We start from the raw sequence: 14,962 nt of genomic DNA, 5'->3' as shown, positions 1-14,962 counted from the left end.
CAGCAATTCCAGTAAGGAAGAAGTCTTTCAGTTCTGGGGCCAAAGGTCAAGTTCGTTGATACTGAAAGAAGGGAAAGATTTCAGCACAATAATATTTGCAGTACATCATAGACTTTGACTAAACGACTCCTCACTCTGTGGATAAAGTAGAAGCAGTTGATTTATGTGGTCAGAAGGTCAGTGGCTGAAAATGCAAAAAGGTTTCTACACAAAAATATCAGTTCTTGACCATCTACATTTAGCAAAGTTTGTGGTTCTCTTAGACATTGGGTAAGAAAGAAGTCTGTTGATGTTGGGGTCAAAACATTAAAGGTCCTTGTCACTGTTACTGAAAGAAGAAATATGGATTTTGCGTAATAAATTTGGTTCTAAACCATGTGCCTTGACCAGTGTTTGTGGACGATGTGCATTTAAGGTATGGAAGAAGCCTCACACAGTGTTTCAGACAGGACATACATACCATTCCGAGATTTTTGCAAAATCAGCACAAAGTCTCACATAAAAAATATTTAAGATATTTAATTTGCCAAAAATGTTGCAAATTAAATGAAAAAGCCTGGGATTTTTGCCCTTATCTAGTACATATGCATGTACAAATCATGAAATTGAATTGCTTTGTAATTCCTTTATGAAGATTAACAAAATCAAGTAGTCTTTTTAGATTGAATCAATTGCTTTGCTAGGTCTGTCTGTTTTTCCCCATTTTCCTAATCCCCTATGTGCTATGTGGTGAAACTTGGGATCATCTGGAAATAATTGTGTACTCAGATATCCACAATATTTCTTTGTGAAGAATAAGCTCAGCATTCTACCAGATTGTAATTGCCCTGATGAAAATCTGAAACAGAATCAAAATTCATGTAATGTTTTGAGATATCTTACCAGATTGTAATTGCCCTGATGAAAATATGAAACAAAATTCATGTAAGATTTTGAGATATCTTCCAATCTAAAAATGTCAAAAATTGTGACAAAAAAAAGTACTGGTCTGCAATTTTTCTTAATCACATGCTTCCAGTTTTATGATAAGACCTTGATGTAATGCCATTTACATTTGTAATGGTTGAAAAATTTTCTAAGAGGTATTTATGAAAACTAGCATGTCCAAACCATGAAAGCACTCTAAATGACAGCGGGAATGATGTCTAGTGAACAAGCTGGTAAAACCAACAAAAGGCAAGAGAAAAATCAAACCAAAAATTAAACTTCCAATGAATAATTAAATTTCAAAATGGCAAAACCAAAGAAGAAATTCATACACCCTCAAGAAAACGTTGAAAGTTGAAACTTTGCAAAGACTAATGACTCTAATTTTAGAGGGGCATACAATTGGAGGCTTTGATTCTTCAGCAGTGTTAGAGTATGTTCGGAGACAACAGAATGAGAATTGCAAAGTAAAGAAGGCAAATTATTTGGTTTTTCATAGAAATGAAATGTAACATAGACTAAATGATATTACATTTTGTTAACAGATTGGTCATTATGAGCTCAGTTTGGGCACATCATAAGAAGGGTGCATATTGGCTCCTTTTTTCTCAGATTTGGTTGAAACACTGCTGTTGATTTTGGGGTCAAAACGTAAAAGGTCAAGATCATTGTAACTCAGAGAAAAATTGGTTTTGGAGAATTACTTTTATTCTAGAGCTTTTTCCCGATCCAACTTTGTGGATTGTTTGCATTCAGTGTAATAACGAAACCTATAGATATCAGGGTCAGAGGTTATAGTTATGGTGAGCCAAATAAGAACTTGATGTTTCTGCATGTGAGATTTAGTTCAAGACGGAATACCTTGATAAAAGATCCAGGTCATTTAGACCCATTGTTCAACAGTCTTGTGAGGTTATCATACCCTACTTGTCTCTGATAGACGACTATTAAACACAGGGCAGAACTATGTTTCATTCACTGTACTCTTATAATTCATATATGATTATTAGCCAGGTCATTTTGTATTTATTTGTTATATTCATGTTAGACTCGAAAATCTTTTCAGAAAAATTAGGTGTTGCATATAACTTTTTCTTTTCTGTTCATTTTCAGAAGCATAAAAATTATTCAGCATTCATAGAGAAGTTCATTCAAGATTTATTAATGGATGGTAAGCATTACATAAACATTCTTGAGCATGTTCTTTTTTTTGCATACAAATGCCCCATTTTGTTCTTTTCAAGAAATTGAGAAAGACATTAAACTGATGTAAAACTTGGCACAAGAAAATAGAAATGTCAGTTTTATATTCAATATTTGGAAAAGCTACATCTGGTGGATATCTGCCAACTATTCTGATTCAGTCAGAATCATTCCAGTTATAAAACCATTATTACAAACTCTAAAATTGAAACCAGAAATTTTGAATGTATACCATTTAGTGTCCATTTAAACAAAAGTAAAATAAATAGTCACTCAATAAAGTTGTGTTATTTTCATGGTTCCGACCTATTTACTGCTGAATTGTTTGCACCAAGACGTTCTGGATATCACAAATTACCATGTATTTGACTTGGATCATGTTCTGATAATTTATTATGATGCAATTTAGACATTTCAGGCTAAGACTGAAAGGTGTGTCAAGATTAAAGTTTTGCAGAAATACTGTGATTATATGTGTTTACATTTCCAGATGTCATATGCAGTTTTGAACATGGGAAGAGTTCTGCATTTGGCATGGTTTGCAGGATGGATATAGCCATTTGTTGTGAGGGTGTTATTGATAAAAGGAAACATTTGAGTTCCATGAAACACTTGTCCTACAGAAAGGCAGTGGAGAGCAATGAGAAAATTACATTTTTCAGTTAGCCTTATGCTATTGTAAAGTATATAATCTATATTTAGAACAGAAGTTTTACAAATGCTCGTGAAAAAAACTGGGGCCCACTGATTTTTAAAAAAAGGCACATGTACACACTCATAGCAACTGTAATTTTCATTTAAACAAACACGAAATGAAGACAGTTTTGTCAAGTGTTGGAATTTTTGAGATATTGAAAGATTAGCATATATTGTAATTTGCTTTAGTTCATATTTTGCCTTGCATAATCCAACACCACTAATTGTTAATCGTTCATTTCATCTTCTATTATTATAGATTAATGACGTTTTGTAATTTGTAATTCAGCTTCACAATAGTTAAATTGTTTTCATCTCCAAGGGATAAGATATGTATTCCGCAAAAAAGTGAAGTATAGATTGGAGTACACCAAAAATTGGCATTGCAGTCAGGCTTGAAACATTGATGGACATTATGCTTTTCGCACAGTAGTGTGCCGCAGATTTTAGAATTGGGGAATGTACACAGGGGCTCAGATCGTTGTTTACAATTTACCTGTCATTACGTGTACTATGTGGGCATGTGGCAGAACACTGTAAAAACGCACACTGCTAGCAAAAAGCATTTAGATATTGGGAAAATTAAGAGCACCCACAGCAGGTTTCAGCTATTGAGTATTTTAAGCCACCTACTTAAGTCCTGCAAGCTACCAGTGCAGAAGCATTGTTTGTGAGTTATCTTGTTGAATATAACCTGCCTTTCTCAATTGGAGATTAGCATCAGTGAAAGAGTATTTCCTATTGCTCAGAAAAATAAGACAAACTTTAGTGTCTCCTCAGATGCTGAAAATTTGCAACAATTTTAGTCATACAGATTAAACAGCTGGCAAGAAGCCTGAGATGTTTTGAAAACCAATTTATCATAGCCCAGTTGAGGAAGTCTGCCACAGCATTGTATCATGACAAATAGCGTGAAGTTTGCGTATATCAGTAAATGTGGCTGCAAATAAATCTGTACATTACAGACCTGCCACTCTTACGATTTTGCTGCAAGTCTAAAATTACCTTTAAAATACGGACTTATGACATACAAGCAAAAACTACAGAAAATTGATCATTGCTGAAAAATCAGGAAAATTTGTTCTTCCAGGTCTGATTTGGAGACTGGGTTTCATATTAGAAGTAGTGAAATTGGTAAGGGAACCAGACTAACTTTACAGCAGCACATCAGATGCTTTAAACTGCACCTACTTGTTCATGTGCAGCGTTTGCATGGTCAAACTGTTGATGATAGAATTTTTTTTAAAATGATGTCCAGTCAGAGATGCATGTTTGAGACGAAAGGGAAAATAAGCCTCTTGCAAAGTGTTAATAATCAACACAGGAAAAATAAAATGGAATATTCAGATTCTTGTGAATAAAAGCTGGAAGGGACACAATTATGTTTATTGGACATCACATTGCCAATTTGAGTGTGACTCATGGTGGGAAATATGATTGCCATTGTCTAGTGAAATGGAAAAAGAATTTCCAAGAATAAAGTCAGGTTGAGAGACAGCAACAAGCCATTGAGCTGCATAGGGTTTGGAACTAAAATTTGTGCAACTGTACTAGTGGTAAATAAAGTCTTTGTGTACTTTACAAACTTTTCAGTTAAACATAATGTTTATCATCACTGCACATTCTGAATACTGAACTTTTAATTACGTTTTTTCAGTTTTACAATAGCAGTTTATTATATTTTGTTACACCTTACTGAAAAACTGGTCAAACTTACAGAAAAATAATCAACTGCCTTACTGAGATGGACTTGTCAGGGTTGGCAGATCTGCATGTAATCAGTGTAAAGAGTGTTTTATTTTTATTTGGGATTTCCATATGATGCGGTACTGATCATCAGAGTTGATGGAGATAGTGTCAGGGTATAATTTTTTACTGATTGTGTTCAGAATTCACAAATTTTTATCCCTCTTTTCACTAATTGTGAGTCTGGAGGGTTTGCAGCTCTGTATAAAGTATAAATCTGTTCAAGATGCAGAATCCAAAAATGTATGGTTTATGTAGGCATTTGAGAAGCAGTAAATATTTGCTTTAATTGTATTTGACTTGGATTGGTTTTAAGAGTAAATTAAGATAGCCGTCTTGAGGTTTAAACAGTTTAAAGAACATTGTTTTACAATTTAATTTGTCTGCCTGGAGATTCTGTATGGTAATATCAATTATGCAATATTTCAGGTAATTTAGAGGATTTAAGAAAGGTCACCACATCATTAACAACTCTCTTCCATGAAAGACAGCGACAACAGAAGGTAACTACAGCTTGGTTCTTCACTGTTAAATGATAAAATTTCTCACCTGTGTGACAAAAATATGTCAAATTTGTAGTGATTACTTTTCTTTGAGTGAAATGTCTTTGTATCCCCATGATTTCATACTTGATAATACCAGAAAGTTCATGTTTGCAATTAAAGCTTGTGACACGTGTGATGGAGTACAAATAGTTATTATTATTATTGTTTTGTTGGAATACAGATAGTATATATTATTTTGTATGAAACACAGGTGGGTGAGAAAAATTAGTTACGGGTGTTCGCATGAGACGAGGATATCTCAGTTTCAGAATTGCATTATTGTTTTCTTGACAGAATATCGGAGAAGACAGATAATTTACTCCATGACTGGGATTTCCTAGTCATGATGTCAGTCCCAAAGATAGGTTCTTGTAATTATCCCTATGCTTTCCAGCTGTTTGTCCATTCATTGTTTCCTTATACACTGTACATATCCTGACTATCCAATTTCTATAAAACTTAAATGGGTTTGTATCTTAAAGCTCTTGCATGATTTTGTTTATGAGCAAGATACTCTTCATATGCATTTCTATTTTAAAATTTTTATCAGAATGTAGCAAAAAAGGTAAATTTCAAGATTTTGGGATTGTTTACATAGTTTGTGTCCTTAACCTTTCCAGCACTAAGTAACTTCAATGGGAGGCTACCATTCAACACTAAGTAACTTTCAAGATGTTCAGTAAATATAGGTAACACATTTTCAGTCACAGATAAATATTTTATTTCTTGTTATAGGAATACATATATGGCATACATGCCAACCATTATGCTTTTGGCATAATCATTATGCTTTTTTTCACTAAATTATGCCTTATGCACAACTATATTCAGATTACACATTTTCAGTATATCCCCCTCCAAAAATATTAATAATTTGTTTTCTCATTTTTATTAACATCTCATTAATCCCACAGACTGTCTTCTAGAAAAGATGGGTTCTATGTAACTTTGACATAAGAGTATGCTTGTCCAAAGACTTGCTTGCACTTTCCTGACAGTATTATGTTCTATTTATAGCAGTTGCCATACTTCAAGAAACATGCTGGTTTCTACTTTCAACTTTTGACCTCGGTTTCTATTTATTGCAGCTGTATGGCTTAGTTAGGAGAGAACAGACTGGTTTTCTAACTAATAAACTTTGCTCACAGATTCTTTGTTCTAATTCAGAACAGAACCACTCTGTAGGTATTTGGCGCTAAAAAGTAAGGTCAGATTTATTTTTGTCGATGCGTGTTAGAGCAAAAATAATATCACAGATGGATTAGGAAAAGATGAAAAATCGATTCAGAGATAAATACATGAATTACACAATACAGCGTTCCATTCTAGGGATCTTCATGCCCCTTGCAGGCTCATAGCTGCCAACCCTCATGATTTTGGCGTGAATTTGACGACTTTTTCAGCGATTCACGGATTCATGCCACAAGCCAAAAATTCATGAATTCTCCAATTCTCAATTTATTTTAAATCTTTAATAAAATAACCGATTTCCTGTTAAGCGCTAGTTGTGATATTGGCAGTTGCCAAAACGGTCCGTTCCTGCTGGTCACAATATTAGTTGAACTACAGCTGATTAGTACAGTTGGCCCACTAGCAAGCATTTTAGCCTGTTTTAATCTATATGTATAAGAGTAGTTTTACAAATGCTTTTGAGAGAAACTGGGGCCTAACTGGAATTTTGCTCCGCAGATGCGTCACAAACACTGATTTGAGTTAACCATTTGGCATCGCATGTAAGATCTTGAAAATGTCTTCACCACCAAGGAAAAAGAAATGTATTACTCAAAAAGTGAAGCTTAATTTGGAATATATCAAAAATTAGCTGTGCATTCTGCCATTAAACATTGATATACATCATGCTTTTTGCACACAGTGTGCCACAAATTTTAGTATTGGGCATGGTGGCAGAGACGATGTGTGATGTGATGAAGCACATCGGTTGCAAAAAACTTGTAGTTTGGGAAAATTAAGAATTCGCAGATTTCAGCTCTGGAATATTTTAAGCCATCAGCGGAAGACCTGCAAGCTACCAATGCTGAAGCATTATTTGTGAGTGTTCTTGTTGAACACAATCTACCTTTATCAGCTGGAGACCATGCTAAATATTTGTTCCACCAAAAGTGCTGCAGTTCCTGTGCATTCCTCACAGCAACAGTGACAGCGAAAGAGTATTTTCTCTAGTGAGGAAAAATGACAGACTTTAGGGCCTTCATAGCTGCAGAAAATTTGTCAGCAATTTTAGTCACCAAGATCAACCAGCAGGCAAGAAGTCTGAACTGTTTAGAAAACAAATTTATGATCAAGCAGTTGAGAAAGTTCAAGTCTGCCACAGTATCATGTCTTGATAAATAACCACAAGAACAAGTGAAGTTTATGAATACCATAATAAACAGAAATGTGATGAAGCACATCGGTTGCAAAAAACTCGTAGTTTGGGAAAATAAAGAATTCGCAGATTTCAGCTCTGGAATATTTTAAGCCATCGGTGGAAGACCTGCAAGCTACCAATGCTGAAGCATTATTTGTGAGTGTTCTTGTTGAACACAGTCTACCTTTATCAGCTGGAGACCATGCTAAATATTTGTTCCACCAAAAGTGCTGCAGTTCCTGTTCATTCCTCACAGCAACAGTGACAGCGAAAGAGTATTTTCTCTAGTGAGGAAAAATAAGACAGACTTTAGGGCCTTCATAGCTGCAGAAAATTTGTCAGCAATTTTAGTCACCAAGATCAACCAGCAGGCAAGAAGTCTGAACTGTTTAGAAAACAAATTTATGATCAAGCAGTTGAGAAAGTTCAAGTCTGCCACAGTATCATGTCTTGATAAATAACCACAAGAACAAGTGAAGTTTATGAATACCATAATAAACAGAAATGTGATGAAGCACATCAGTTGCAAAAAACTCGTAGTTTGGGAAAATAAAGAATTCGCAGATTTCAGCTCTGGAATATTTTAAGCCATCGGTGGAAGACCTGCAAGCTACCAATGCTGAAGCATTATTTGTGAGTGTTCTTGTTGAACACAATCTACCTTTATCAGCTGGAGACCATGCTAAATATTTGTTCCACCAAAAGTGCTGCAGTTCCTGTTCATTCCTCACAGCAACAGTGACAGCGAAAGAGTATTTTCTCTAGTGAGGAAAAATAAGACAGACTTTAGGGCCTTCATAGCTGCAGAAAATTTGTCAGCAATTTTAGTCACCAAGATCAACCAGCAGGCAAGAAGTCTGAACTGTTTAGAAAACAAATTTATGATCAAGCAGTTGAGAAAGTTCAAGTCTGCCACAGTATCATGTCTTTGATAAATAACCACAAGAACAAGTGAAGTTTATGAATACCATAATAAATAGAAATGCAGATATATTTCTGCATATATGTAGTGTTTTAGTTTTATATTGCGATGTTGATATAGTGTAGTATTGACGGTCAGAGTGGATGGAGTTACTGTCATAGTATTTTTCACTAATTCATGTCCAAATTCACTACTTTTTATCCCTATTTTCACTAATTGCAAGCCTGAAAGGTTGGCAGCTATGCAGGTTGCGTGGAAAGGATTTTAATATTGGTCATGGTGGTAAAAGTAGAAACCTTGAATTAGCTCGTTTACTAACTCCAGTACTGAGGTAATCTTTTTATACAACAGAACTAAATTGTGGACATGAATTTTTTAAATGCAGATGCGTTATCTACTGAGTTCTTAATTAGACATGGACAGCCTCTAGCGGTAGAAGACTACATTGGTCCTTTGTTCTGACGGATGTTTCCTGATTCCAAAATTGCAGAAATATGCATGCGCAAGAACAAAATCGTCTAATATTGTTAGGTGTTTAGCAGAAGATACTTCACTTAAAATTGCAGAAGCCACGAAAAATGGGCCATTTAGTATTGCAATAGACAGGAGTAGTGGTTGTGACAAAAAGTTGTACCCAGTCTGTGTAAGAGACTCTGACAACGAAAAGGGCAAAGTCAGAGTTCTCTTCTTTCATTGCCAGAATTAACAGTAGACTGGAGAAAACATTTTATTTGTTTGCTTGATAATGCTTTGAATAAACTTAAGGTGGCATAATTGTATGGGGTTTTAAGCTGATACTGCATCAGTGGTGACTGGAATTCATAAAGGAGTTGCATTCTATATTTCGAAAAATGTCTCCATCATTGTACATATCAGGTTGTCTCCGTCATATGATGCACCATGTTGCAGGAAAAGCTCTGATAAATTAGAAGAACTCCTGAAGTATCAAGTTGGCACTCCACTTTACCTGGCAATGTACTTCATGTTGATAGAGTTGATTTTTTCCATCTTATTTTGCAGCTAAAAGACCCAATAACTGTATGATATAAATTTCCTCTTCTTTGTCAGGTTATGAAAGGAATATTGGTTCTTCACCATTCTAATGCTGACTGTGAGAGATTGTTCAGTATTGTTAACAAAAAACCGAATTCAGATCCAGGCTCTGTAACCCAGCACTTAGTGCTTTACTGGTGTGCAAAACATTCATAATCTCAGCTGGTACAAAGTGTTTTGAAATATAATATGCGAGTCGGTTGCTTTATAAAGCTCAAAGTGTTATATACGAAAACTTGAAGCAGTAATTGATGTTAAAATTCCAGAGGGATAAAGAAATCATTTTGTACATATGCTCATGGAATTTTTACCATGGTATATGTGGATTACACTTTTTCCTCGCCAGGGGTTGGCATGAATGTATATGGTATCATTATAAAGAAGACAAATTCAGGTCTGTGAAAATATGCTCATAAGCAAGTTTAGTTGCACACAGGTGATTATACAGGTATATGAAAAGGTAAGTTAAAGGTAAATTTCATCGTATTCGATCAAAAATGTTAAATGAAGCATTTAAAGAGTGATATGTGGTCTCCTTTTGATCCATTATTATGTTCCTACAAATCAGGGCTTGAATAATTGCAATATTGTCGCATTTCAGGGAAAGGCACGAGGGTAACAAGATTTTTTTACAGGTGTTAAAAAACTTAAATTTAAAAGGTTTTATGTTCTTTATGGAAATAAATATGCATAAAAAATATAAGCTTTGACTGGTCAAACAAGGCTAATTTAATGAAGGTCCAAGACAGTTTTTGACTTGCTAATCATTTACTTGTGCCACCAATAAACTGCAGGTAGCATTTACCTGGAATAACATGTCATATGAAACAATTTCTATCAAATTGGATCCAGCAAAACAGAATTTCTTACTTGTTGACAAATATAATTCATTTTGTCAAATATGTCTTCTGTTAATACATAAAGGCTTTAAAAAGTCAGTATTTAAGATAATGTGACACTGACTCCAAGCACCTTTGTGTTGATTTGTGTCATTCTCTCACTTTCGGTATGCTCTTATATTTGATATCTTGCCATTTCCAAAATTAACATAGTCACTATAAAATGTCTTGAAATATTCAAGAGAAATTCAAGATCCATCAAAGTTTGGCCTAATGAAAATGGTGCTGAGCTTACATCCAGTATGGATGCCCAGTTGTTAATTTGAAAATCTTGACACTAAGGATTTTTGGGTATAGTTTTAATACTTGGCATTGGAAAAAAGGAATGGTCCTATCGTTAATTTTTGTAAGTTCTTTTAATTTTTTATTGGATTGGTGTATACTTCATACAGATTATGGTCATCCTTGGAAGTTTTACATGTTGGCAAGTCATTGCACTTACACTATTTTTAGAAGAACAATGCACTGTTTTTATTATAGATCTATCTCCATCATGATCAATTGCTATTAGCATTGGATTACTGAAAATGCATGTATGCATTCCTACGTTGTCTCTGCCACCCATTTACCTATTTAATTCTGATCTTAAGAACCTGAATTTTTCTTTATCAGGAACAGGAGAAGAAAAAGAAAAAGAAAACAAAGGCCCCTATACGGGCAGAAAGGGATCATGACTACACTGACATTGCAGCAGCGGCTAGAGCAGAAGATTTTTATGAGGATGATTTTATATAACGTCACTTGATCTAAGATTCTAACTGGATATTTTTTGGACAGTATATATATATATATATATGCAACGCAGTTACTTATCAGCTTTTAGACTGGAAGATTCCACTCTGTATTTCCTTTAGAAACTGGATAAGACTCAATTTGGATTCTCAGTGATAATTCTGTTACAGCATATATGAAAATGGTGCTCTTGTTGGAGGAATTTTAATTGCTACACATAACCTTTGTCTAAAAACTAGACAGTGGAAAAGTCACACATAAAGAAGTATTGGCTCAACTTATTTTCCCTCTGCTGGAGTGAGATTGAACATGGCATATACCTTGTTAAGACTCGTGTAAAGTAAAGTATTTTGTGGCAATTTGTACATGTATGGACAATTTTTTTATGAAATGTTGCTTTTAGCTCTTTTGGCCAAAGGCAAAATTCATGAAATTAATATGCAGGAAGAGCAGTAGTCAAAGTTAATCTCATTTCATAGTAAAACTTGAAAGATGGAAACATTATAAATGATAGAAAAAAGCTTGAGGTGATTTTCTTAATCAGTTACTTTTGTATCTCAGTCATGGAGATTCAATAGTAATATTGGCTTTAAAAATTTGATGCTGAGCATAAAAATAAGAATACTTAAATTTCATGCAAAAGTTCTGTTCTATGCACAAGCCCTTATACAATTAAGGGAGCCATAGTAACACAGTGGTAGGCTTCGGGTTCTTGATCCAAGGGTTGCATGTTTGAAAATTGCCAAAGCCAGTCCAGGTTGGCTGCCTCTGTGTTCTTGGGAAAGGCACTTTGCTCTTCTGTGGCTTCAACAGTATATTAAAAATGTCTTTATAACCCACATAAGTACAACAAATTAAAGAATTAAAGTGGTTTTAGTCAAATCATGCTTCCTACTGTATTTGTTTTCCATTGTCTTGCCATTTTATTGAACCAAGGGTTGTTAATCCACTTGTTTACATCAACCCTTGTCAAATTTAGCTTGCTGAAACAGATCCCTTGTTACATTTAAATTAGGAGGTTGTTAGGAATGATCATAGAGTCCTCTGTACAAGATGACATGTCACACATGTTTCTCCCAGTTGAAACATTTTAAGTGACTTTTTAGTTCTCTGTTGGTGCCAGTGGATATTGTGAAAATTGCCTTATTGAATACCTGACAGGCAATGTAACAAGCTCATTGATCAATTGATTTTGCAAACCTGCAAGAAGGCAACTGTTCAAAACAGTTTGAGCTAGCTAAATATGCAAGGGGTTGATGTTGAACAAAGTGGATCAATGGCTAATGAAGATGTTATGGAGTATGTTCTGGTCTGTCAAGAATAACACAAAGGCATGGTAATTGTCTAATGATAGTACTTGCATATTTCCTTTTGAATTTGTTCAGTACTTTTTTTTTAATAGGTAAAATCTCCTGCGTTTTGATTTCAACATCTTTTTGAAGTTTCTTTAATGAAATCAGTGTACTAGACTAACATCAATTCCAACAGGACCTTATTCAATTGCTTATGTGATACAGATGCGTTGGTATGCTTCTTAAAAGAATTACCATTAGTCATTACATTCAGATGGTTTAGATAAACCAGTGTTTGGATACGAGGTTGGTCTATATAAACTGTTATTTGTTTAGTAAATGGGGATCTGACAAAAATTGTCATAATGGCAATAATGAAAATAATTTTCCCAACAAAATTGAAATGGTTGACAGCTCTGATTGTAATTGGGCATTCATAACTATTTTCACAATATGTACACATGATTAGCAACACAGTACTATCAAATTACAACAGACAATTGTGCTCAAATTTGTTACAAAATACTTCCACATCTTTTGTCCTACATTAGGTGAAGTGCCTCCACCTTTGAGGACTAAATATGATACTAAGTTTTATGGTAGAAATGAATTTTAATGAAAAATGTAAGAAAACGTATGGTAGTAAACAAGGCTTTCCAGTACAGATGTGAAATGTTTGTATAAAATTATTTAAGGAACTTTTTGCAAGTTAACTTTGGTTGGCTTCTGTTTCTTCAGAATGCATTCTTGTTGGGAAGATAATCAGAAAACCATATGCAGAAGAGATTGTATAGGTTGTAGATATAAGAGGGATAAACTGTACTGGCTGACATTGGAGTTTACAAGTTTTATCAGTAGAGAAAAGAAATATTAAATTTCTGGCTATTTATATAATACACACTGAAGGCTTTTCCTTAAAACATACTTGGGGTACCAGGGAAGGCACTTTCAGCGTAGAGTAGTAATTTAGAATTTCATATAATTTTCATATGAACTCTTGAGTAACCAGAGTACTCTGGCATATATTTTACTGAAGTGTCTTTCCTGGGTACCATGTATGCTTAAGTGGAACAGCCGTGAACAAATGGTTAGGTTTAAATTGTGGCATCGGAGAATATCAGGGTTAACCTATAAATGCAGAATCAGAATTAGAATTATTTATCACTGAATCTTGGATTTAATCTTTGAAACTTATGTTTATTCCCTAACATATTGATCAAGTATTGTTCCCTTGGCTGTGTATACTATACTTTGACAGGTATCCACTGACTTCTCAAATTTCGCTGTAACATTATTACATATGAATTTTTTTAAATTTAATAGTTTTTATTGAAGACTTAAAAATAATGAATTTATTTGTCAAAAGCACACAAAAAATATGATTTGTAAACAGCTAAAGTAGATGGTATTACAGTTAATTGAAGTACCTATTTTTCAGTGAAAATTAAGGACAGTGAAACCAAAATTTTGAGTTCCACAATATCTCTTGGAAAAGTAACTATTGCGCAAGTCAGGGGTAGCTTGCTGATACCCAGGGATATTTAAATGTTTGAAAATATTTAAATCTTTCTGAAGAGTATTTCTTCAAGCAACATTGATTTTACTTCCCTTTGGTATTGAGTAACAGAAGAAGTAATTTTATATCGACTAATATTTTGCACAGAACATTCAGACAGAGGAAAAAAAATTTGTTTTTTAGAGCATTCATTCTTTGAATAGCATCATTTTTGTATGTTGTAATAACAAATGCTCAAAGTTGTACATTCTTGCATGTATTAACTAGTATAGCTCTAATCTGACAGTTTCCTCAGGTTTTGTACTAAATAAAAGGCCTGTCCATGTTGCAGATAGACAATATTGACAATACAATATTCACTTGCAGGCACAGGTGCTACATGTAACACATATAGTGTTGTCCCTTTGTAAATTAGATGCAACATGGGTAGCCCAAAGATTTTGATTTAATCATATCCATGAAGATGGGATGAGACCAGAAAATAAGTATGGAAGCCATACCATAAATTTGGATAATTGCAGCCAAGGCACAACACAAGATGTAAAATCTACCTTCATTTTGGAATTGCTGTTTTGTTTAGCTTTTTATATTTCGTTGGTCATTTTTGGAGAAGCAAGTATGATATTCAATAAATCGTTGAAAGAAACCCAGAGTATTTTGATTATTGAATATTTTTTTAGTGGTGTACACACATTGAATATGGTTGTAGAAGTGTATACACATTGAATATGGTTGTAGTAGTATATACACATTGAATATGGTTGTAGTATTGTATACACATGGCATATGGTTGTAGAAGTGTATACACATTGAATATGGTTGTAGAAGTGTATACACATTGAATATAGTTGTAGTAGTATATACACATTGAATATGGTTGTAGTATTGTATACACATGGCATATGGTTGTAGAAGTGTATACACATTGAATATGGTTGATTAGATATGGTTGTAGTAGTGTATGCACATTGAATATGGTTGATTGGATATAGCTGTAGAAGTTTATAAACATTAAATATGGTTGTAGTAGTGAATACACATATATGGTTATAGTAGTGTATAC

General features: G+C 34.1%; 1 protein-coding gene across 1 annotated transcript in view; it reads left to right on the top strand.

The window, feature by feature from the left end:
* The window catches only part of LOC149801324 (eukaryotic translation initiation factor 3 subunit J-like), a 34,645-nt gene extending 20,100 nt beyond the window's left edge, over positions 1-14,545 (top strand). The window contains exons 7-9 of the mRNA XM_089955365.1: positions 2,041-2,098; positions 5,002-5,075; positions 10,972-14,545. Coding sequence (XP_089811491.1) covers positions 2,041-2,098; positions 5,002-5,075; positions 10,972-11,094 — 255 coding nt within the window. The 3' untranslated portion in view covers positions 11,095-14,545. The remainder of the gene's footprint in view (positions 1-2,040; positions 2,099-5,001; positions 5,076-10,971) is intronic.
* The last annotated feature ends 417 nt before the right edge of the window (positions 14,546-14,962 follow it).

The sequence above is a fragment of the Sinohyriopsis cumingii genome, chromosome 4 (genome assembly GCF_028554795.1).
Source record: "Sinohyriopsis cumingii isolate HCF-2022 chromosome 4, ASM2855479v2, whole genome shotgun sequence".
In the NCBI taxonomy this organism is placed as follows: Eukaryota; Metazoa; Mollusca; class Bivalvia; order Unionida; family Unionidae; genus Sinohyriopsis; species Sinohyriopsis cumingii.
Note: the sequence above shows the minus strand (reverse complement) of the source record. Positions and strands in the feature narration are given on the sequence as shown.